The sequence below is a fragment of the Phoxinus phoxinus genome, assembly GCF_949152265.1.
Source record: "Phoxinus phoxinus genome assembly, chromosome: 18".
Classification (NCBI taxonomy): domain Eukaryota; kingdom Metazoa; phylum Chordata; class Actinopteri; order Cypriniformes; family Leuciscidae; genus Phoxinus; species Phoxinus phoxinus.
In genome coordinates this window covers 25,810,762-25,833,855 of record NC_136893.1, presented here as the reverse complement: position 1 = coordinate 25,833,855, position 23,094 = coordinate 25,810,762, and the positions used below count along the sequence as shown (strand labels likewise).

Below are 23,094 nucleotides of genomic sequence, written 5' to 3'. Positions count from 1 at the left end.
GTGTGTGTGTGTGTGTCTGTGTGTCTGTGTGTCTGTGTGTGTGTGTGTGTGTGTGTGTGTGTGTGTGTGTGTGTGTGTGTGTGTGTGTGTGTGTGTGTCTGTGATGTAAAACATTAATATAGAAACATATATTTTATTTACATAAGTATTTTTTTCAGTGATTGATGCTATATATATATATATATATATATATATATATATACATACATACATACATACATATCTCTATTCTGTAATATTTGAGGTATTATTCATGCCCATATTGCAAATAGGTTAAGATCAATACTTACAGGGTTAGTTGTTTGTTCAGATCACTAACCCTGTTATAGTGATCTCTGTCTTCGCAAACAACACTAAATATTTGTGTGAAATTAATATGTGTATATTACAATAAGGGTAAAAAAAATAATAATTGAAATGTTTTCAAATAAAATGTATAAAATGGAAATAATTCAGCTCATGTTTATATTTACATCTGCCTGAAGTGTGGCATGCAAAATGCCTCAATATACAGAAGAAATAACCGCTTAGATTAGTGAGGAGTTTCCCAAACATTTAAAAATACATAAAGTTATAATGCAACAGCCTTTTGCCTTGTTGAAGTGAGGTCATGATTTATTGTATCATCTACTCTGATGGGGTTTAAGAGTTGATCGCTTAACAAACTCAGTGAACCCGCAGATAAGCAGCTTTTCACTGTGGATATGACAACAACAAATAGTGTGTATTGCATTTAATTTTTAGCTTGTTGGAGTTGTATAATATGTGGCGTTTACTTTCATACCACATTTTTATCTGATGTCATAAAGATAAAATAAGCAATGCAGACGAGAGAGAGAGGGGGGGAGAGAGAGAGAGAGAGAGAGAGAGAGAGAGACGTTTAACCACTTTTATTTTTCTATCATGTTATTAAATGATCATCACATTTTCATAATTGTAACAATACTTAACAACGAGTAATAAATAACATTTTAAATACAATATTAATTCCTTCACATTTCAACAATACCACTGAAACACTAATTTTTCATCATCATTCAAAAAAATAAAATTTGCATTTATACACCACTTTCTTTTAAAAGTAAGCATATCATTGTTCATTTTATAAAATTCATACTCTATTTTAACTCTAGATTCCACCAAAGCTTTAAACAATTCTACTATATTAATTCTTTTATCTTCATTTTCGATTTTATAAGCTTTCCAAATAGTTAGCTTCGCTTGACCAATTAGAAAATTGGAGAAGGTGCAGAACTCACTCTGAGACTTAATATATTTAAACCCAAAAATGAATACTGTTTTTGAAAAGTTCCAACCAAAGCCTTCAAATATATTTTCTAAGAGATTCAGAAGAGGTATGATTCTGTAACATTCGAAAAAGATGTGAAACACAGTATCTAATACATTACAAAATTTACAAACTGAAGATGTACTAAAGTTGCACTTGAACAAAAATGTTTTTGTTGCTAATGCACAGTGCAGGATACGCCACTGTAGATCTCCTGATCGTTTGGGCAATGGACTTTTATAAAACGCATGCCATGAAGGTGATTGAACATCAGGGACAGATAGATAGCTCCTCCATTTTGTATCCGTCTTATTTTTAAAATGTTCACAGAATCTTGCCTTCACACAAGCTATATACAAAAGTCGCTTACTGCTTTCTGAAAATGACATATGTTGAAGTTCTTGTAAGGAAAAGAGTTGTCTCATATCTCCATTATCCTGCCAATTTTGTGGCGTAACAAATAACTCGGGAAAAAAACTTTGATTTAAACCATTAACAAAAAAATATTCAAGAAACTTGTTAAATAATACCGGAAACGATGATTTTAACTTGCTTAGAACATTCTTCACTATCCTTTCTGACTTCCTGCCCATTTGTTTAGTTATTGCTTGTGCACAAAACCACGTATTATGTTCTGTGTCAACTAGGTCTGCCACTTTCAAAACACCAGATGAAATAAAAGTGTTGATTTCAATACTTGGCAAGTTAGACGGATGACATAGCCATGAATTATGAAAAAGTGGTTCCTCAAGACCAAAATGATCCTCTCTTTCCATCTTAAATATACTCCATGCTCCTAATACAGACTGATAAAATCCATTAATACCCAAACTTTTGGTTACATTGTTAGAAATCAGGAATAAATGTCTATCAAGTCCCATTTTACTAACAGCTCGTAATACTGCTAAACCATACATAATCCATGGTTGTGGATCAGTGTTATACAGCAGTTTTTGAGCCGATTGTAATCTCATGGCTTTCCATTTAGAGGTTAGATCAATGAGACCTTGCCCGCCCTCAAACACAGGTAAGCTTAGTATGCCTGGATGAAGCCAATGATGTCCTCCCCAGAAAAAGTTCACAAAGTGTTTCTGGAGTAGCTGTAGAAGTCCAGCTGGAGGGTCTAGAACAGTCAGTCGATGCCACAACATTGAAGCGGCTAAATTGTTTATCACTAAGACTCTGCCTCTATATGATAGCTGTGGCTGAATCCAACTCCATCTCTTCAATCGTCCCAAAATCTTTTCAACCACTCCATCCCAGTTTCTTGTCATATATTGTTGAGTGCCAAAAAAGATTCCGAGGATCTTCAACCCCTCTGTGTTCCAGCGGCACTGCTGCGGAAGACGAGGTGGGACTTCTTCCTGCCACTGACCACAAAGTAATGCTTCTGTTTTGTTCCAGTTTACCTTTGCTGAAGATGCTTTCTGAAACCAGTCCAGACACTTGTTCAATTGAAGAATATCTTCTTGAGATCTTATTATGACCGTCACATCATCAGCGTAGGCAATAAGCCTTACTGTAGTGGTTTCGGATATATTGGGATTGAGAACTGAAATACCTTGTAGCTTTTCTCTTAGAACTCTTAATAAAGGTTCGATGGATATTGCATATAAGAGTCCCGACAGGCTGCATCCTTGTCTTACACCTCTAAGCACAGGAAAAGTTCTTGTTAATGTCCCGTTTATCTTCAGCATACTAAACACATCTGTGTAAAGTAGCTTGATCCATGAGATGAACTGTTCTCCAAATCCAAAGGATGACAAGGCATTAAAAAGGTATTCGTGGTCGACTCTGTCGAATGCCTTTTCCTGGTCGAGTGATAGCAGGCCCACGTCAAGTCCATAAATCTCTGTGAAATGCAATAAATCTCGTACAAGAAAAAGGTTATCAAAAATAGAACGTGTTGGAATACAATAAGACTGGTCCTTATAAATGATTGAAGCCATAACATTTTTCAAGCGGTTTGTTAATGCCTTTGAAAGTATTTTATAATCTATCCCTAAAAGGGAGATAGGGCGCCAGTTCTTTACAAGTCCTAGATCTCCTTTCTTCGGCAATAGCGTAATTACTGCTCTTCTGCAGCTGAGAGGAAGAATTCTTGATTTCTCACATTCAAGAAACACAGCATGTAGATCTGGTCCAATCAATGACCACAAAGCCTTGTAGAACTCGGAGGTCAGTCCGTCCAGTCCCGGAGACCGTCCCGCAGACTGCTGTTTAGCAGCCTCACTCAGCTCTTCGAGTGAAAGTGGCTTTTCTAGTTGTGTCTTCTCATTTTCGTTCAGCTTTGGAGTTCCAGTAAGAAAAAAGTCTGTTGCTTCAGAATCACAAGGTTCAGCACTATACAGTTCTTCATAAAAACACAAAACTTGTGAAGTAATTTCTCTCTTATCTGTTGTCTCTCTTCCATCAGACAATTTAAGATGATTAATTGACTTCCTTTCTCGAACCTTTTTCTCCAGAGAAAAAAAGAAAGATGTTGAAGAGTCCATGCTGTTAAGCTGAGTGAATCTTTTTTGTACTATTGTCCCTTGATCTCTTTCTTCGTGCAAGTTTTTCAGGAGAAAATTATATTGTTCAAGCAAATCCACACTTGTTCCACCGCTTTCACTTATGGAACTATTCAATCTCATAATTTCTTGTTCCAGCAGTTCGATTTTCTTCTGAATTTCTTTTGTATTATTTCTTACATACTGCTGGCAAAAAGACTGAATGTGGATTTTCCCAATGTCCCACCACTGACTTAGGGATTTAAACTCTGTCTTTCTCTCTCTCCAAGCTCTCCAAAAGAAAGCGAATAAATGTACAAACGTACGATCTCGCAACAAAAGGTTATTAAAACGCCAATAAGATTTAAAAGTAGTACTCGATGTTGTAATTGTAACAGAGACATAGAAATGGTCAGAAATTGGTGTAGGAACAATTTTACTATCAAAAATTTTGGGGAAAGATTCTCTCCACACATCTACAAGAGAATAAAAAGTTATTACTTTCTTAAGAGCATCGGCGGAGTTAGGATGCGGTTCGTCATGATTCCGATCGACTGCATGATCAAGTGTACAATTAAAATCTCCAGCCACAATAATCAAGTTATAACGAGGAATACTAATCATAGCATCCTGTAATTTTTTAAAGAATAAAACTCGTTCGTACCCAACATTAGGAGCATATACATTAATAAAAGAAAAAGACAAACCTTGCAAAATAATATCTACCCGCTGCATTCTCCCAGGAACAATTTCTATCATATTGGAAGCATTACCCTGAACGCCTTCCGATATGAGAACAGCAACTCCAGCACTTACACTGGAACCATGGCTGAGAAAAACCTGTCCTTTCCATTCGCTCAGCCATTCTGCCTGGTTAGATACATCTGTGTGTGTTTCTTGCAAAAATATCACACTTGACTTTTTAAAAGCCAAAAATTTGAAAAGTGCACTTCTCTTTTCTTTATTACGACACCCATTTACGTTTAAAGATCCAGTATTTATGGATGTCATAATATCTTAATGCAGCAGGTGATATCTACACAAGGCTGTCTCCTTCCAAACTCTTAGCGGCTACTCTTTTCCATATCTTGATGAATCATCTTCTTTACTTTGGTCATTATTTTTTTAAGACGATACCGTTTTTGTCTACTAAACTCCTCAACTGTTGTATTTATCATCACCTCTCTACAAGACACTAAAAATCTTCTCAAATCTGGAAAAAACATATCAAATTGTGGATTCCGTACACCTTTAGTTTCGTCAAGGAAGGCACTAATCTCTTTTGTAGAATAAACTTTTGTTTCACAGCCACTCAATTCTGATGTGCCTGTTTGAGAATTAATGTCTCCCATTTCGAAAAAACTCCCTTCACTCTCACATTCATCGTCTGACTCACTATCAGACCTGGCGACACTAGAGCCGGCTGTAAACGACTGACTACAGTTTGCATTTACTTCATCTGATTTATCATCATTTTTGTCATTTGCTTCTACATAGTCCATCACTACAACTTCCTCTCTGTCTTTAGACTGAGAAGGTAGGCCTATTTGTTGTGCTTCTGTACTTTCATTTTCTTTTTCCACAGCTTTAGCACATGCAGCGCCATCTACTGGCTGGTCATCTCCAGTGTTTACATTATTTATCTCTACATTTCTCTCAACAGCTTCATCTCTTACTTCTTGAACGGCAGTTTTACTCTCTTCTGCATTATTTTCTTGAACGGGAGTTTTATTCTCTTGAACAACTGCATTGTTTTCTTGAATGGTATTTTTTTCCCCTTGAACGGCTGTATTATTTTCTAGTACCGCAGTTTTATTCCCCTGAACCAGTGCTTTAAGTGGGCCGGTACGCGCCGGTACTCAGTACCGCCACTTCCAAATATAGCTCTTGAGCGTACCGCCACCTCTCCGTGCGCCCAGAACGTGCTTTTAGCGTACCGGTACTCTCATTTGCACATCTGTTTTAATCCTTTGGCTGCGCTGCCACTTTTCAGAGCGCCCTTCACAATGCACGCTTCCTAATTCGTCCCACCGAGAGCAGAGACTACAATACCCATACACCCTTGAGTTTTACAAGTGAAAAGCGCATGCGTCGCTTTTGCCGTTGTCATGTCAACAACTCAACGTGGTCCGGAGAGGGTGTGTGAAACGCGCAACCATATAGTAATATAAACGTATAATAGCTGCAGTGATCGATCGGTTAAAATACAATGAACACTTAATATGCTCTCCTGGCTTCAGACTAGTAAAAGAACAAGGTCAGAATCAGAGGACTCGCTGGCTGACACCCCACCAAGCCAGAATGATATCGCTGCAGGTCAGACGCAAGCTAATGAAAGCAGCGCTTGTGCCGCGGACGACGGCATTTGTGGCGACGCGGACGAGATTGACACCACTTCTACCCATGACAACAGCCGCGTTAGCGAGCATGCGTGGCCAGAATGTTGGTCCCAAGCACAAGTCCGGTATTTCTCCACAAATTACAAGTGGCTGATGAGCAGAAATCAAAAGTTGGGTTGTAGTGTGTGTAGTCAAGTTTGTGCTCGCGTGGACATGCAGCAAGGGCAGAGAGTGTCACAGGAGTGGAGTGGGTGCTTAATCTCGTCTTTTGGAAGGGACAAGGCTGCACAACAAAACTCACTACGAAAGAAAATAAAAGAGCACAGAGACTCAATTTATCACAAGAAAGCAGTTGAAATAAAAGAGAAGGCAACACAAAATACAATGCAAAAACACATTGAAGATATGAGAAAGGCTGACTACGCTTCAACTTGCAATGTGTTTAGAACAGCTTATAAGATTGGCAAGCATGGGCGTCCCTTTACAGACATGCCAATAGATGTCCAGTTGCAAGTCTTAAATGGTGTCAAGATGGGCAGAGTTTTGCACTCTAATAACTCATGTGCAAATATACTGGATCACATTGCAGCTGAAATGAAAAAGAAGGTAGTCAATGACATAGTGATGAATGAAAGAAAATTGTGTGTGCTCATTGATGAATCCACTACTATAAGTGGAAAGTCTGTGCTTGTCGTGTGCCTGCGGTCAGCTATTTCCAGTGAAAATCCAGACACAATATTTTTTGAACTGATTGAGCTGCAGGGGACCACAGCAAAGGACATCACTGAAGCACTGTTAGGATGTCTTCATAATAATGGCTTTGACCCTCACTACCTACAGGAACATTTGTTGGCATTTGCTTGTGATGGAGCCTCAGTGATGCTTGGGAGGAAAGCAGGAGTTGCTGCGCAGCTTTGTTCCAAATTCCCTTACCTGTTTGTCTGGCATTGTTCCAATCACAGACTGGAACTGGCAGTTTGTGATGTTTTGAAGGAGGTAGGAGGAATCAACCACTTTAAAATATTTTTAGATCAGCTTTACTCCCTCTACCATGCATCCCCAAAAAACCAAAGGGAGTTAACCGAGAGTGCTCACAATGTTGGACAACGTCTCCTTGTGATAGGCCGTGTTTTATCAGTGCGTTGGGTTGCTTCGAGTGAGAGAACAGTGAAAGCAGTATGGGAGAACTACCAAGCTCTGCAGGTACACTTTACAAGTGCTGCTGCTGATTCCAACAGGGACTCGAGAGAGAGAGCAAAATACAAAGGACTCAATGATGTTCTCACTACTGTTTCTTTTGTGGTCAATCTTGGCATCATGTATGACGCTCTCACAGAACTCAGTGACCTCTCAAGAATGCTCCAGAGACGGGACATGACTTTGGATCAAGCCGACAGGCAGCTGGACCGACAAATCCGGGTGTTTGAGTCAATGGTATCCACACCTGGTCCCTACACACAAACTGCCATTGAAGCTGAAAAGAAGAAAATCTTCAGAAATGTATGCCTGCATGAAAATCAGAGAGTTATCAAAATCAACCATGGGCAATTTTTCCGTAGCCTGGCTGAAAATGTTAAGTGCAGGATGACTCCAACAACTTCCTCACATGTCAGTAGAACCTCATCTGAAAAGACAGATAGTCACCTCCTCTCAGACATCAAGGTCCTCCAGTCTGACTCCTGGCCTGCATCTCTAGATATTCAATATGGGGATGCAGCGGTCAGACGTTTATGTCAGAGATTCAGAGTTGGGGAGAGGGAAAGTGTCCTAGGATTTAGGGAGTATAAAGACCTCAAAGCTTCCAAGACACCAGAAGCCCTGAAGCCTCTCCTAAAAGCTGTCCACACCATTGCAGTATCAACAAGTGAATGCGAGCGAGCTTTCAGCTCAATGAATGATACTTTGACAGATAAAAGAAACTCTCTCGACATCAAAAGGCTTTCAAATCTGATCTTCCTGAAATGCAACGGACCACCCTTGGATCAGTTTAATGCACAAACATATGTGCAGACATGGCTGGCACTAGGGAGGAGAAGTGCAGCATCCACAAACTGCGAAGCCCAAAGTGAAAGGAAAGTGGAGCCCAAAACGTGCTGGAGCCTTTTCTCGGTAAAATGATTTGAACAGTGTTTCTCATTTTTTATTTTGTATAGTGTGATAGTATTTTGCTGACTCTGCTTTTTTATATTTTTCAGGGGTAAAGAAATGAACCATCTTCAAGACTCATGTTTATGTCCTACTGTTCTATGGTTACTATGTTATATAATTTATTTTATGTATATTTTGTTCAAATTTTTTGCACATTTTATTTATGTTCAGTAGCTCTTTTTACAGTAGCTCTTTCTAAGGGTATTTTTTCAATACCCTTTTGCACATTTTATGTAGCTCTTTTTACAGTAGCTCTTTCTAAGGGTATTTTTTCAATACCCTTTTGCACATTTTATTTATGTTCAGTAGCTCTTTCTAGCTCAAGCAAATCCACAAACTAATAAAAGGATATATTATTTTGTATAAGGTTGTCTGTTAACTTCTTTATAAAAAACCCATTCAATATAATTGTTGTTACCCTTAGGGGAGGAGGGGAGTCAGCAAAAAAAAAAAAAAAAAAAGAGTACCGGCACCTCTTTTGGCCCACTTAAAGCACTGCCCTGAACGGTCGCATTCTTTTCTTGAACGGCCGCATTATTCTCCTGAACATTGTTTTTGGGAGTTGTTTGTGAACCTGCCGAAATGTTTACGCTCTCTTGTTTGGGACATGTCTGTTTCTGATGTCCATGTTCACCACACGAAAAACACCGCATATAATCTGAAGTGATAAAGATTGTATAATCTTTACCCTCTACTGCTATTTTTAGCACCAGATTAAGCGGCTCGTTTTGCGCATTTGGAATCATGTACGTGAAACGTCGAAAAGACATGACATGTTTAAAGTTCGGATTTTTAAGACCCAAAGGAATCATCTTGATCGGAGCAGTTAATGTTCCGTACCTTTCAAGAATTTCTTTCAAAGTTGCTTCTTTTATGAACGGTGGTACATTTGAAAGTACAACTTTCTTGGAAGGATTTGATAAAGGCAGTACCGGTAAAAAAGTATCATTCACAACAAGTCCTTTCACTAACAGTTCATCAACCATTGAAACTTCTCTAAGAAAAATAACGAGTGCTCTGTTCATTCTTGAGGCAGATTTAATGTTTAAACCACCGACCTGTTCGCTGATCGCTATCAGTACGTCCTCAATTGACATAGAATCGTCCGGTGTACACTTGCAACCATGGTCGAGGGTCAACCGTGAGAAATCGCTTCCCAGCTCCATACCCGCGCGCGATTTTGCGCTGACCGTAGTCAGCGCTCCGAAGTTAAACAGACAATTTTACAAAACAGTTTATAATATTAAGAAGAAAAGAAAAAACAGAGAACGCCGCAGAACAACAACGTGCTCTGATCCAAACACTCTCGCCGCTACCCACAATCCTCAGAGAGAGAGAGAGAGAGGGGGGGGGAGGGAGGGAGGGAGGGAGAGAGAGAGAGAGAGGGGGGGGGGGGGGGGGGGGGGAGAGAGAGAGAGAGAGAGAGGGAGAGAGAGAGAGAGAGAGGGGGGGGGGGGGAGAGAGAGAGAGAGAGAGGGAGAGAGAGAGAGGGGGAGAGAGAGAGAGAGAAAGAGAGAGGGAGAGAGAGAGAGAGAGAGAGAGAGAGAGAGAGAGAGAGAGAGAGAGAGAGAGAGAGAGAGAGAGAAGAGAGAGAGAGAGAGAGAGAGAGAGAGAGAGAGAGAGAGAGAGAGAGAGAGAGAGAGAGAGGGAGGGGGGAGAATAAATCTACAACTTTAAATTGTTCTATATTATACTTTTAATATTTTCAATGTTTTTGTAGAATTTGTTTTTACTATTCATAATTAATTCAACACGCAAAAGTATCTTACATATTTTTTTAAATATCAGAAAAGATTCATATTATATTTATATTTGTTTTAGCTCAATACGGCTCTTGATTAATTGTTCTTTATGGAATTCCTTGCACGATAAAATGAATACCTTATGTACAGTTTATATGTATGTGAGTTTATATTTTCACAGTAATCATGATAATACAATGCAGTGTGATGTTTATGATGTACATGTCTCTGATTATTTCTGTCACTGAATTTCCAGTAAAAGTTACAACTATTTCATAATGTCTCTCATGAGGTTTCTTTTTCCTTTTCCTTTTCTGTTTAAAATAAACACCCAAATATAAGTATAAAATATATATATATATGGACACAAATTTAGGCTAAGTTACTTTTTTATTTTGTTTGATTCATGTGTAAATATGTATTAGGTATTTACTGTAAAAAAAAAGATTTTAAGTCTTACTATCTGCATGTCTCTTGAAGTGACGTCATAATAGCAAATCAATTCAACCTAATTCATGGAATTATTACAAAAATATTTGCATTAATTATAATAATTCTATCCACAGATACAATACTTTTAAATACTAAAACCTATCTATTATTATCAGATTATTATCTGGAAGTATATAAAAAAAATCATTTTTGTGATATGGCAGATTGTCAATTACTGTTGCAAAGTAGTGTGTGGTGTAGGTGTGTGTGTGTGCATACATCAGTCTCATCCTCACCTTTGACCGCACATTACCGCACATGTCTATAACAGGATGGGAGGGAACTTAATGCTAAAAATAGCTGTTAATCATTGAACATCATTTAAACATGCTTAGACCTTCTTGCCCCCATGGTCTCATTAAGATGCTGTTATTGTATTGTTGTATTGATTTAGACATTGTCTTCTGGAGACAAGCAATGCTGAACTAGCTTCTGAACCCCAACTGTAATGTACCCTTTTTGTCAAAAGAGGGCAGACTTTTATAGTGACAACTGGCCCATATACATTTCTCCAAAGATACATAGTTCTAAAAATAGTTGTAAATATAAAAGAATAGCAGGGTCCACACCACAACTATAACCAGGCTGCTCGCTGCAGAGCCGGTGGGTGGAGCTTGACGTCCAGCTCCCCCTCGCTGGATGTAGTGGGAGGAGCTAGACGGTCAACCACACCCTAACCAAGCCGAACTGATTTCACTTTCACGTCTTCTTCAGCAAATACACGCACAATTAAGTAAAAATTCTTAAGTGAACGTAAACATTTACGAATGTGTGTCAATTTAACGAATCCATGCATTAGGTCTTAAAGTGACAGCAACCTTTTCTTTTCTATGTTAGGCCTAATAATGTTTATCAAACATCAACAACAAAAAATAGACAATCTCTCACTGCTCTTAACTAAATAACTTCTGTAGCTTTAATAGGTATCTGTATATTTACTTTATACAGTAATAAAGTTTTCACAAGCACTGTAAAGTACTGTTCTCTTACGAGAGATACTCTCGTACTGCGTTGTCGTAGCAACGCATTGGGGAAAATCCTTTTCCACGAGAATACTGAAGCAAAAAATTATCCTTAATTTTGTATCTATGTAAAACGCTTTGCCACAGCATACAGACCTAGGCGAGACAGCTCGCGCGCCTATTGGCTGCTGTGCGGCAAAAGCTTAAGCCAATCGAGCGAGCCCTTGAGTGACGTCACACCCAATGAGGGCGCTTCGCGCCCTCCCGCGTCACGTCCCGCCGAAACGGGCGTGGCTTAGGGCTATATATTTCGCTCACAGGCTTATGAACTCTGATTTTTTATCCTTCAGCGAGGACAACTCATCGCTGATCCGAGTGAAGAAGCTGCGCCGTCGAGAGAGCACCTCAGCGGGAGAAGTCACGACAAGCTGCTGGCACCGCCGCCTTCGTCGCCTTCCAGCTGCGCGTTCCGGCGCCTATATATCCTTTCACGTATTGAGTGTGTGTGAGGTCGCCGGCGCGACTCACACTTGTTTTAGTCTGTTGTATCTCAAGCGGCGTCTTTCTCAAGATGCCTCTTTGCGGTTCGTGCAAACGGACCACGCTCAGCGACGGGGACCGCCACGTGATTTGCGCTTCCTGCCTGGGCGAGGAACACGCGGCTATCGCTCTTGCGGATGGCGGCTGCCATCACTGCGAACTTCTGCCTCTGGCGACTCTGCGGACTCGCCTGGCGTCGTTCAAGGAGCCCGTGTTCTCCGCTGTTGTGCCGCGCCGTAAAAAGCGCCGTGCACAGCGGAACCCGGAACCTCCGGCAAGCCAACCAAGTTCGCCGGCGCGCCCGCGAACTGTGTCTCCGGCTTCCTCAGCGTCGATACCCGACGGACAGCGACCGCAGATTGCCGCCGCTTCCGTCGACGACATCGATGACATCGACATCGACGCCATGCTGAGGGACGAGGACTCGTGCTCGGTTTTGGCTTCCGGCAGCGAGGATTGGGCGAGCTCTGCGGATCTCGCGCCCCCTGCCCCCACGCCAAAAGGAAAGAGAGCGAGCATCGAGGCGGAGCTCATGCGCGTTCTCACTCAAGCCACGGCGAGCCTTGGCCTTGAGTGGGTTTCGCCCTAGCAGCCCGCTAAAAACCGGCTGGATGGCTATTTTCTGCCCGGGGAGAAGTCGACGCCTGTCTCAAAGCCCGCCCCCTTCCTTCCTGAGCTTCACGAGGAGGTCGCGAGAGCTTGGACTTCCCCGTATTCTACGAGGACGAGGTCATCTGTTTCTCTAGCGTTCTCCGAGGTCGACGACGCTAAGAACAGAGGTTACCTTTCCCTCCCGCCGGTCGAAGAGCCTATCGCGGCCCACTTATGCCCACCCTCCGCTGGACGGCGGGCTAAGATGGCGCTGCCTTCAAAGGCTTGCCGCACGACGTCATCCCTGCTCCGTCGCGCTTATGCCGCCAACGGACAGGCCGCGTCAGCGCTGCACTCCATGGCGACGCTGCAGATCTTCCAGGCCGATCTCCTCCGCAAGCTGGACGAGAACGGACCCGAGGCGATCTGCGTGGCGGACCTGAGAAGCGCTACAGACCTGGCTCTTCGCGCTTCGAAGTCTGCAGCCCAAGCCATCGGACGCAGTATGGCGGCGATCACCGTGTCTGAGAGGCACCTCTGGTTAACGCTCTCAGACATGCCCCTGCTGGCCTCTTCGGGACTTCGGTGAAGGACTTCACCGACAGGTATGCGGAGGTGCAGAAGGCGACCCAGGCTATGAAGCACTTCCTGCCGAAGCGCTCCAGCTCTGCAGCAGGCCGTGCGAAACCGCCCGCTCAGAGCTCACAGCCGAGACCGCCGCCCAGCTCCTCATCTCAACGCCGCCAGAACCAGAGCTCGAGACCGCGCTCTCGCTCTGCCGGTCGCCCCCCGCGCCACGTGGCCCGCGACAGAAGGTAGCGTTGAAGCCAGAGCCCCCGAAGACATCCTAGCACTGCTAGGGAAGCGTCGGTGTTCAAGTCCCGCTGCGGCCGGACCCTCACCGAAGCTCACCTCTCGTGCAGTCCCAAGCGAAGCGACTGTACCTGCAATCATTGCAGCCAACAGGCGTGTCTCACTGGCCGCTTGCCTGCACACAACAGCCGTTTTCACGGCTACCCAGATAAATCCATTAAAGAGTGCATTTTCTGGTGTCCCGGCCACGGCCGACGGTGTTTCTTGTGTAGTAAATCTGCCCGCTGTAATGTGCACATCCCTACACACAAACACGGCCCCACACACAGGGCCCGCGCACATAAAATCGACTCAGTTCGATTGCGCGTTAAAAGTAGCACACGTGCCCACTACCCAGTGCCCACTAATGCTACCTCCTGCTCATCGCACGGTTTCTGTAAAAACGAAACCTGCGTGCAGGCGCTCCGCTCCGGCGAGCGATGCTATAAAGGTGGTAAACGTGCCCGGTCCCCAGTGCCCGCGTTCCCACACAAGCATCACGGTTCCTACGGAGCCCGTCCAGCCCTCCCTCTCCCGCCTGAAGGCTGTCGAGGGGTCGAGCGCGGACATTCTGCCCGCTTTCATAAGCGCGGCCCCGGCCTCAGATGTTGCGAGCGAGACATTACAAATGTCGCAGCTCACGAAAGCCGCTGTATCGCGAGTCGATCAGAGCGCGCTTTTCACTCAGCCCCTAGCTACACGTGCAGATGCATGGGAAAAGCTTCCCGGGGTTTCAAAATGGGTGATAAACATCATAAAAGAAGGCTATTCGCTACAGTTTCGCAGACGCCCTCGCCGCCACGCGGCGCGCGTCGAGACTTCGGTAGATTCGAATGTAGCACATCTACTTCGAGCCGAAATTCAGAAACTTCTGAGGAAAAGGGCTATCGAACCTTTATCTCAGGCTCAGAGCGAAGGGGGGCTTTACAGCAGATCCTTCGGATGAGACGTTAAACCGAGGTCCTGACTCTCTGTGGTCATTAAAAATCCCAGGATGTCCTTCGAAAAAGAGTAGGGGTGTAACCCCGGCATCCTGGCCAAATTTGCCCCTTGGCCGTTGTCCATCATGGCCTCCTAATCATCCTCCTATATATACTAATTGGCTTCATCACTCTGTCTCCTCTCCACCAGTAAGCTGGTGTGTGGTGGGCGTTCTGGCGCAATATGGCTGCCGTCGCATCATCCAAGTGGATGCTGCACATTGGTGGTGGTTGAGGAGATTCCCCCCCTTCTATGTAAAGCGCTTTGAGGTCTCAGATAAAGCGCTATATAAATGTAACAAATTATTATTATTATTACTTCCTGGTACCAGTGGCGCCTCCAGAAATTTTTCATAGGGGTGGCCAGATGGGGCCACTTAAAATCTTGGGGTGGCACACCAAAACTATAAACCATAATTTCAGAATTTTATTCTACTGTTGTTGTAAACCAGCCTGAAGGAAACTCCTACTGATATACTTTGGTTTATTGTGTGATATTTAACGGACAGTGCATCACGTTGCATGAATTTCTTAAATGAAATAAACAGAGTTTACAAGCAGGTTAATACATACACACACTCCATTTCATCATTGCAAATAACACATATGACTCGACTGACAGAACTAGGAACTAACAGACACATGAAGTAAACTTGTGTGTAGTTTATAAAGTCCAACCTTGCACTTGAAAACAATCTAAACTCTGTTTTTATGACGCAGCTCTTATTGATGCGACTTACCAGCAGCGAGAGATGTGAGACTCTGCTGGTGGTGACGTAGCTCCGCCCGCAATATCACGCACACAAATGCGAGTGATGCAACAGCCAATGTCGAGTTTTCCCAATTAATGCATGAATTTAACAGCATTATTTAAACTCCGTTACACATATACATGCACCAGCTAATGACGTTAGCTAGGTAACGTTAACTCTTGTCAAAACGTGTCAAAGACGCATCAAAAAGCTGTTGTAACAATACTTTAACCATTTGGCACTTAAAAAGCACGTCACGACATATAATTCCCCGTCGTCTTTTACTAAAGAATATTTTTTACTTATTTACTTACCGGTAGTCTTCGTCTTCTTTCTTAACTTCTTTTAAAATTGTTGACCAACGGGCACGCGCTGAGCTGTTGCTGTCTGAGCGCGCAACAGCGGCATGTACGGAGGGGCGGGGGAGGGGCGGGCTACTGTGTGCGATCGAAAGTCTAGAACGGCTTGCCTGCCAGCTGTGCATTAGGGATGAAATGCATAACTGATGCTACTAAAATATATACTGGCCAGTGGGGTGGCCAGTGGGGTGACAGCCAGCAACAGCTGTTGCTGTCTGAGCGCGCAACAGCGGCATGTACGGAGGGGCGGGGGAGGGGCGGGCTACTGTGTGCGATCGAAAGTCTAGAACGGCTTGCCTGCCTGGCTGTGCATTAGGGATGAAATGCATAACTGATGCTACTAAAATATATACTGGCCAGTGGGGTGGCCAGTGGGGTGGCCAGGAGTCGGCCAAGGGTGGCCACGGCCACCCCTGGCCACCCCCTGGTGGCGCCACTGCCTGGTACCCAAGAAAGACGGGGGTCTCAGACCCATACTAGATCTGAGGCAACTGAACAGAGCGCTTGTGAAACGCCAGTTCAGAATGCTAACGACCAGAAAAATCCTCGCGCACGTTCGCCAAGGAGACTGGTTAGTGTCAGTAGATCTAAAAGACGCGTATTTTCAAATACAGATTGCGTCACGTCACAGGCGATTTTTGAGATTCGCCTTCGAGGGCCAGGCATACCAGTACAAAGTCCTGCCGTTCGGCTTGTCTCTAGCACCCCGTACATTTACGAAGTGCATGGACGCAGCACTCGCTCCCCTCAAACTGCAGGGTGTTCGAGTGCTGAACTATTTGGACGATTGGCTCATTCTAGCCCAATCTCATTCAGAGATAGTGGCGCACAGGGCCCTGCTGCTGAGTCACCTCGAGAGTCTCGGTCTCACAGTAAACTGGGAAAAGAGTTCGCTGTCCCCCAGTCAAAATATTTCTTTTCTGGGACTGGAACTGAACTCGCTGTCGATGACAGCGCAGCTGTCACAACAGCGCGCGCTGCGCATCCAGCGCAAAGTCAGCTCATTTCGCTGCGGCGCTGTTCTCCCTCTAAAGAGCTTTCAGAAAATGCTAGGTCTGAGGGCCTCAGCATCTGCGGTACTGCAGCTGGGTCTGCTGCGCATGCGCCCGCTGCAGATATGGCTCAAAGGGAGGGTGCCATGCAAAGCATGGGCCTCCGGTCGGCTTCGCCTCAAGGTCAATCAAGCTTGCGTTGCAGCTTTGAAACCATGGAGGTCAAAAGACTGGTACCTGTCAGGTGTAAGCCTAGGGACTTCCTCGAGTCTGAGGGTGGTGTCTACGGACGCATCCAACGCAGGATGGGGAGCGCTGCTCGAGGGCAGACCGCTGTTTGGCCTTTGGTCAGAGCGAGAGAAGCTCTTCCACATAAACTGCCTCGAGATGTTAGCGGTGTGCAATGCGCTCACTCGCTTTCGTCCCCTGATTATGGGCTGCCATGTACTGATACGTTCAGACAACATGTCAGTGGTGTCATACATAAATCGCCAGGGCGGCCTCAGGTCCCTGTCATTATACAGGCTGACCAAACGCCTCCTGATATGGGCGCGCTGCAACCTCCTTTCACTAAGGGCGGCGCACGTGCCGGGGCACCTGAATGTTGGACCAGACGTACTGTCCAGGAACCGCGTTCCGGCAGGAGAATGGTCATTACACCCACACACAGTACAACTGTTGTGGAAGAAATTCGGCAGAGCGGAAGTGGACCTCTTTGCGTCCCCAGAGAACGCTCACTGTCTAGAATTTTTCTCGAAAAGCAAGGACGCGCTGGCTCATCAGTGGCCACGCCGCCCCCTATATGCTTTTCCCCCTGTCTCCCTCCTGACCCAGGTGGTGGAGAGGATCAGGGAGGAAGGATGCTCAGTGCTGCTAGTAGCGCCGCTCTGGTCGAATCAACCCTGGTTCCCAGCTGTGATGCAGTTAGCCAGCACCGCCCCGTGGCCAGTGCCTCTGAGGAGAGATCTACTCTCTCAAGCGAGTGGCTCGATTTGGCATCCTCACCCGGAGCTATGGTCCCTTCATGTGTGGGCCATCAACGGGTATCCGCTGACCTCCCTCAGGGAGTGTTAAACACGATCACACAAGCTAGAGCTCCGTCTACACGACGGCTCTATGCGTCTAAATGGTCTGTTTTTTCTGGCTGGTGCACGTCTCGCGGCGTGTCACCCCCAGACTGCGGAGTGACAGAGGTTTTGTCCTTCTTACAAGAGATGTTGGATAGCGGGAGATCCCCTTCCACACTCAAGGTATATGTGGCGGCTATAGCGGCTTTTTCTGAAACCGCACACGGCCAGTCCATAGGAAGGAACGATTTAGTCATTCGGTTCCTTAAAGGAGCTAGGAGACTTAATCCACCCAGACCTCCCACAGTTCCCATTTGGGACCTTTCCACGGTGCTGGACGCCATGAAGGGTCCTCCTTTCGAGCCTCTTCAGGAGATTGATATGAAACACTTGTCGCTCAAGACGGTGTTTCTCCTGGCTCTCGCTTCAGTGAAGCGCGTTGGGGACCTACACGCGCTCTCAGTGAGCGCGTCGTGCATGGAATTTGGGCCTAATGACTCCAGAGTCGTTCTCAAACCTAAGCATGGTTACGTTCCAAAATACCTAAACACACCGTTTAGGGCGCAGGTTATTTCCCTGTCTGCCCTTCCGGTCATCGGGGATAATATGGACGAAAACTTAATCTGCCCGGTGAGGGCATTGAGAGCTTACGTGTCGCGCTCGTCTGCTTTCAGGCAGACAGAGCAGCTTTTCGTTTCGTTTAGTGGGCGTCTCAAGGGACTGGCCACTTCGAAACAGAGCCTATCCAGATGGATAGTGGACGCTATAGCTCTAGCGTACGCATCCAAAGGCATTCAGTGCCCTTTGGGTGTTAGGGCGCACTCCACGAGAAGTATGGCTTCTTCGTGGGCTTGGTCGAGTGGGATTGCCTTACAGGATATTTGTATGGCGGCAGGCTGGGCCTCACCGTCTACATTTATCAGGTTTTATAACCTCGAGGTACCCGCCTTACAGGCCAAGATATTATCGGTTTAAATAACCGTATTTGTTAGACTGACATTTCAGTCGTCTATTATGGCATTTTTATGCTGAAACTGCTATGCGCAGTGTATTCTGTACTGATCTGCTAAGCGCAGTCAATTCTATACTGATCTGCTAAGGCAGTCATTTTTGTGAGAGATGGTGGTTAGAACCCACCTCTTTCAGGATTCTCTGTGAGTCCTACAGGTGATTGTGTACTATATGAACCCCAGCTCAGTGCTCTGGGTCTATGGTGTCGGATCACTGCACACACGGCGTCTTACAGGGTGTTCCCCAATGCGTTGCTACGACAACGCAGTACGAGAGTATCTCTCGTAAGAGAACGTACTCGGTTACTAACGTAACCTCGGTTCTCTCTAGAGAGAGGAACGAGTACTGCGTTTCCTGCCGTGTATGCGCTCTGGTTGTTTCGCTGTTAAAAATCAGAGTTCATAAGCCTGTGAGCGAAATATATAGCCCTAAGCCACGCCCGTTTCGGCGGGACGTGACGCGGGAGGGCGCGAAGCGGGTGTGACGTCACTCAAGGGCTCGCTCGATTGGCTTAAGCTTTTGCCGCACAGCAGCCAATAGGCGTGCGAGCTGTCTCGCCTGGGTCTGTATGCTGTGGCAAAGCGTTTTACATAGATACAAAATTAAGGATAATTTTTTGCTTCAGTATTCTCGTGGAAAAGGATTTTCCCCAATGCGTTGCTACGACAACGCAGTACTCGTTCCTCTCTCTAGAGAGAACCGAGGTTACGTTAGTAACCGAGTAGCTACGTTTGTTTAATTTTACATTTGTTCTCTTGTATTTAGCCTATGTGCGCTATTGTTTGTTAATTGTTTATTTGTTATTATTTTATTATTGACTGTTTACTTGATATTTAAACTTGTTAGTTAGTTAGGTTAGTAGCCTATTAGTTTTCGCTGTGATCGTAAATTGGAATCGAGAAGAATTGCCTAAAATGTTGGCATCGTAAGGTTACAGGTCAAAAACAACGAAAGCAATAACTTTATTTATATATTTAGACGGGGCCAGTGGATGTCAAGGCAACTATCAGATCGAAAAAAAAAGAAAACAATATAATAGGCCTAGTTTTGAACCCTGAATGTAATGCCGATTTAAAAAGGCAACGTCTCTTCATGTTCTCACTGAGGGCTAACCGTCTGTTGAATAGAATAGAATAGAATAGAATAGAATAGAATAGAATAGAATAGAATAGAATAGAATAGAATAGAATAGAATAGAATTATTGTGCCTGAACGCGTTCATTGAACGATATAGTTCATGAACTCGTTCATATTTTGGGCGAACGTGAACTGAACGTAGGCTAGGCTACTGTATTAGCCTACTGCCTGATGAACGTTACTGTGTGGAATCGTTCATTCTCGTGTCGGTGAACGGCACGCTCTCTCAGTTTAACTTTGTTCAGTACACTGTAAAAAATTCTGCTGTGATTTTACAGTAAATTACTGGCTACTAATTGCATTACTTTCACAGTAATTTACAGTAAGAAAATTTAATGTAAATTACAGCAAAATGACAGTTGTGTACAGTGATTTCACAGTTAATGATATCACATCATTACTGTAATTTCACAGTGCATAACTGTATAAATATAGTTATCAGCTGTAACTTGAACAGTAATTTATTGTGTTTCAGCTGTAAAAGTAATGCAATTAGTAGCCAGTAATTAACTGTAAACTTACAATTTAATACAGTAATGCAATATGATGACATAAAAGTAGTAAAAAAAAGATTAAACAATAGTTTCCACAATTGATTTTATTTTCAATAAAATTGTTACAACAATATAACAAACGTTGCAAGAGTCGTTGCATAACAGCGGGCAAGAGTAGGCAACGGGCTAGAGTCGTCAACGAGCAACGCGTATTTTCAAATACAGATTGCGTCACGTCACAGGCGATTTTTGAGATTCGCCTTCGAGGGCCAGGCATACCAGTACAAAGTCCTGCCGTTCGGCTTGTCTCTAGCACCCCGTACATTTACGAAGTGCATGGACGCAGCACTCGCTCCCCTCAAACTGCAGGGTGTTCGAGTGCTGAACTATTTGGACGATTGGCTCATTCTAGCCCAATCTCATTCAGAGATAGTGGCGCACAGGGCCCTGCTGCTGAGTCACCTCGAGAGTCTCGGTCTCACAGTAAACTGGGAAAAGAGTTCGCTGTCCCCCAGTCAAAATATTTCTTTTCTGGGACTGGAACTGAACTCGCTGTCGATGACAGCGCAGCTGTCACAACAGCGCGCGCTGCGCATCCAGCGCACAGTCAGCTCATTTCGCTGCGGCGCTGTTCTCCCTCTAAAGAGCTTTCAGAAAATGCTAGGTCTGAGGGCCTCAGCATCTGCGGTACTGCAGCTGGGTCTGCTGCGCATGCGCCCGCTGCAGATATGGCTCAAAGGGAGGGTGCCATGCAAAGCATGGGCCTCCGGTCGGCTTCGCCTCAAGGTCAATCAAGCTTGCGTTGCAGCTTTGAAACCATGGAGGTCAAAAGACTGGTACCTGTCAGGTGTAAGCCTAGGGACTTCCTCGAGTCTGAGGGTGGTGTCTACGGACGCATCCAACGCAGGATGGGGAGCGCTGCTCGAGGGCAGACCGCTGTTTGGCCTTTGGTCAGAGCGAGAGAAGCTCTTCCACATAAACTGCCTCGAGATGTTAGCGGTGTGCAATGCGCTCACTCGCTTTCGTCCCCTGATTATGGGCTGCCATGTACTGATACGTTCAGACAACATGTCAGTGGTGTCATACATAAATCGCCAGGGCGGCCTCAGGTCCCTGTCATTATACAGGCTGACCAAACGCCTCCTGATATGGGCGCGCTGCAACCTCCTTTCACTAAGGGCGGCGCACGTGCCGGGGCACCTGAATGTTGGACCAGACGTACTGTCCAGGAACCGCGTTCCGGCAGGAGAATGGTCATTACACCCACACACAGTACAACTGTTGTGGAAGAAATTCGGCAGAGCGGAAGTGGACCTCTTTGCGTCCCCAGAGAACGCTCACTGTCTAGAATTTTTCTCGAAAAGCAAGGACGCGCTGGCTCATCAGTGGCCACGCCGCCCCCTATATGCTTTTCCCCCTGTCTCCCTCCTGACCCAGGTGGTGGAGAGGATCAGGGAGGAAGGATGCTCAGTGCTGCTAGTAGCGCCGCTCTGGTCGAATCAACCCTGGTTCCCAGCTGTGATGCAGTTAGCCAGCACCGCCCCGTGGCCAGTGCCTCTGAGGAGAGATCTACTCTCTCAAGCGAGTGGCTCGATTTGGCATCCTCACCCGGAGCTATGGTCCCTTCATGTGTGGGCCATCAACGGGTATCCGCTGACCTCCCTCAGGGAGTGTTAAACACGATCACACAAGCTAGAGCTCCGTCTACACGACGGCTCTATGCGTCTAAATGGTCTGTTTTTTCTGGCTGGTGCACGTCTCGCGGCGTGTCACCCCCAGACTGCGGAGTGACAGAGGTTTTGTCCTTCTTACAAGAGATGTTGGATAGCGGGAGATCCCCTTCCACACTCAAGGTATATGTGGCGGCTATAGCGGCTTTTTCTGAAACCGCACACGGCCAGTCCATAGGAAGGAACGATTTAGTCATTCGGTTCCTTTAAGGAGCTAGGAGACTTAATCCACCCAGACCTCCCACAGTTCCCATTTGGGACCTTTCCACGGTGCTGGACGCCATGAAGGGTCCTCCTTTCGAGCCTCTTCAGGAGATTGATATGAAACACTTGTCGCTCAAGACGGTGTTTCTCCTGGCTCTCGCTTCAGTGAAGCGCGTTGGGGACTTACACGCGCTCTCAGTGAGCGGGTCGTGCATGGAATTTGGGCCTAATGACTCCAGAGTCGTTCTCAAACCTAAGCATGGTTACGTTCCAAAATCCCTAAACACACCGTTTAGGGCGCAGGTTATTTCCCTGTCTGCCCTTCCGGTCATCGGGGATAATATGGACGAAAACTTAATCTGCCCGGTGAGGGCATTGAGAGCTTACGTGTCGCGCTCGTCTGCTTTCAGGCAGACAGAGCAGCTTTTCGTTTCGTTTAGTGGGCGTCTCAAGGGACTGGCCACTTCGAAACAGAGCCTATCCAGATGGATAGTGGACGCTATAGCTCTAGCGTACGCATCCAAAGGCATTCAGTGCCCTTTGGGTGTTAGGGCGCACTCCACGAGAAGTATGGCTTCTTCGTGGGCTTGGTCGAGTGGGATTGCCTTACAGGATATTTGTATGGCGGCAGGCTGGGCCTCACCGTCTACATTTATCAGGTTTTATAACCTCGAGGTACCCGCCTTACAGGCCAAGATATTATCGGTTTAAATAACCGTATTTGTTAGACTGACATTTCAGTCGTCTATTATGGCATTTTTATGCTGAAACTGCTATGCGCAGTGTATTCTGTACTGATCTGCTAAGCGCAGTCAATTCTATACTGATCTGCTAAGGCAGTCATTTTTGTGAGAGATGGTGGTTAGAACCCACCTCTTTCAGGATTCTCTGTGAGTCCTACAGGTGATTGTGTACTATATGA

At 45.2% G+C, this 23,094-nt stretch overlaps 1 protein-coding gene across 1 annotated transcript; it reads left to right on the top strand.

The window, feature by feature from the left end:
* Positions 1–7,045: 7,045 nt before the first annotated feature.
* LOC306986088 (E3 SUMO-protein ligase KIAA1586-like) lies at positions 7,046–8,359 on the top strand. Its single transcript, XM_079588972.1, has 2 exons — positions 7,046–8,228; positions 8,315–8,359. Exons 1-2 carry the CDS (start codon positions 7,437–7,439, stop codon positions 8,318–8,320), a joined length of 798 nt encoding a protein of 265 aa, XP_079445098.1. The 5' UTR covers positions 7,046–7,436; the 3' UTR covers positions 8,321–8,359.
* Positions 8,360–23,094: the final 14,735 nt, after the last annotated feature.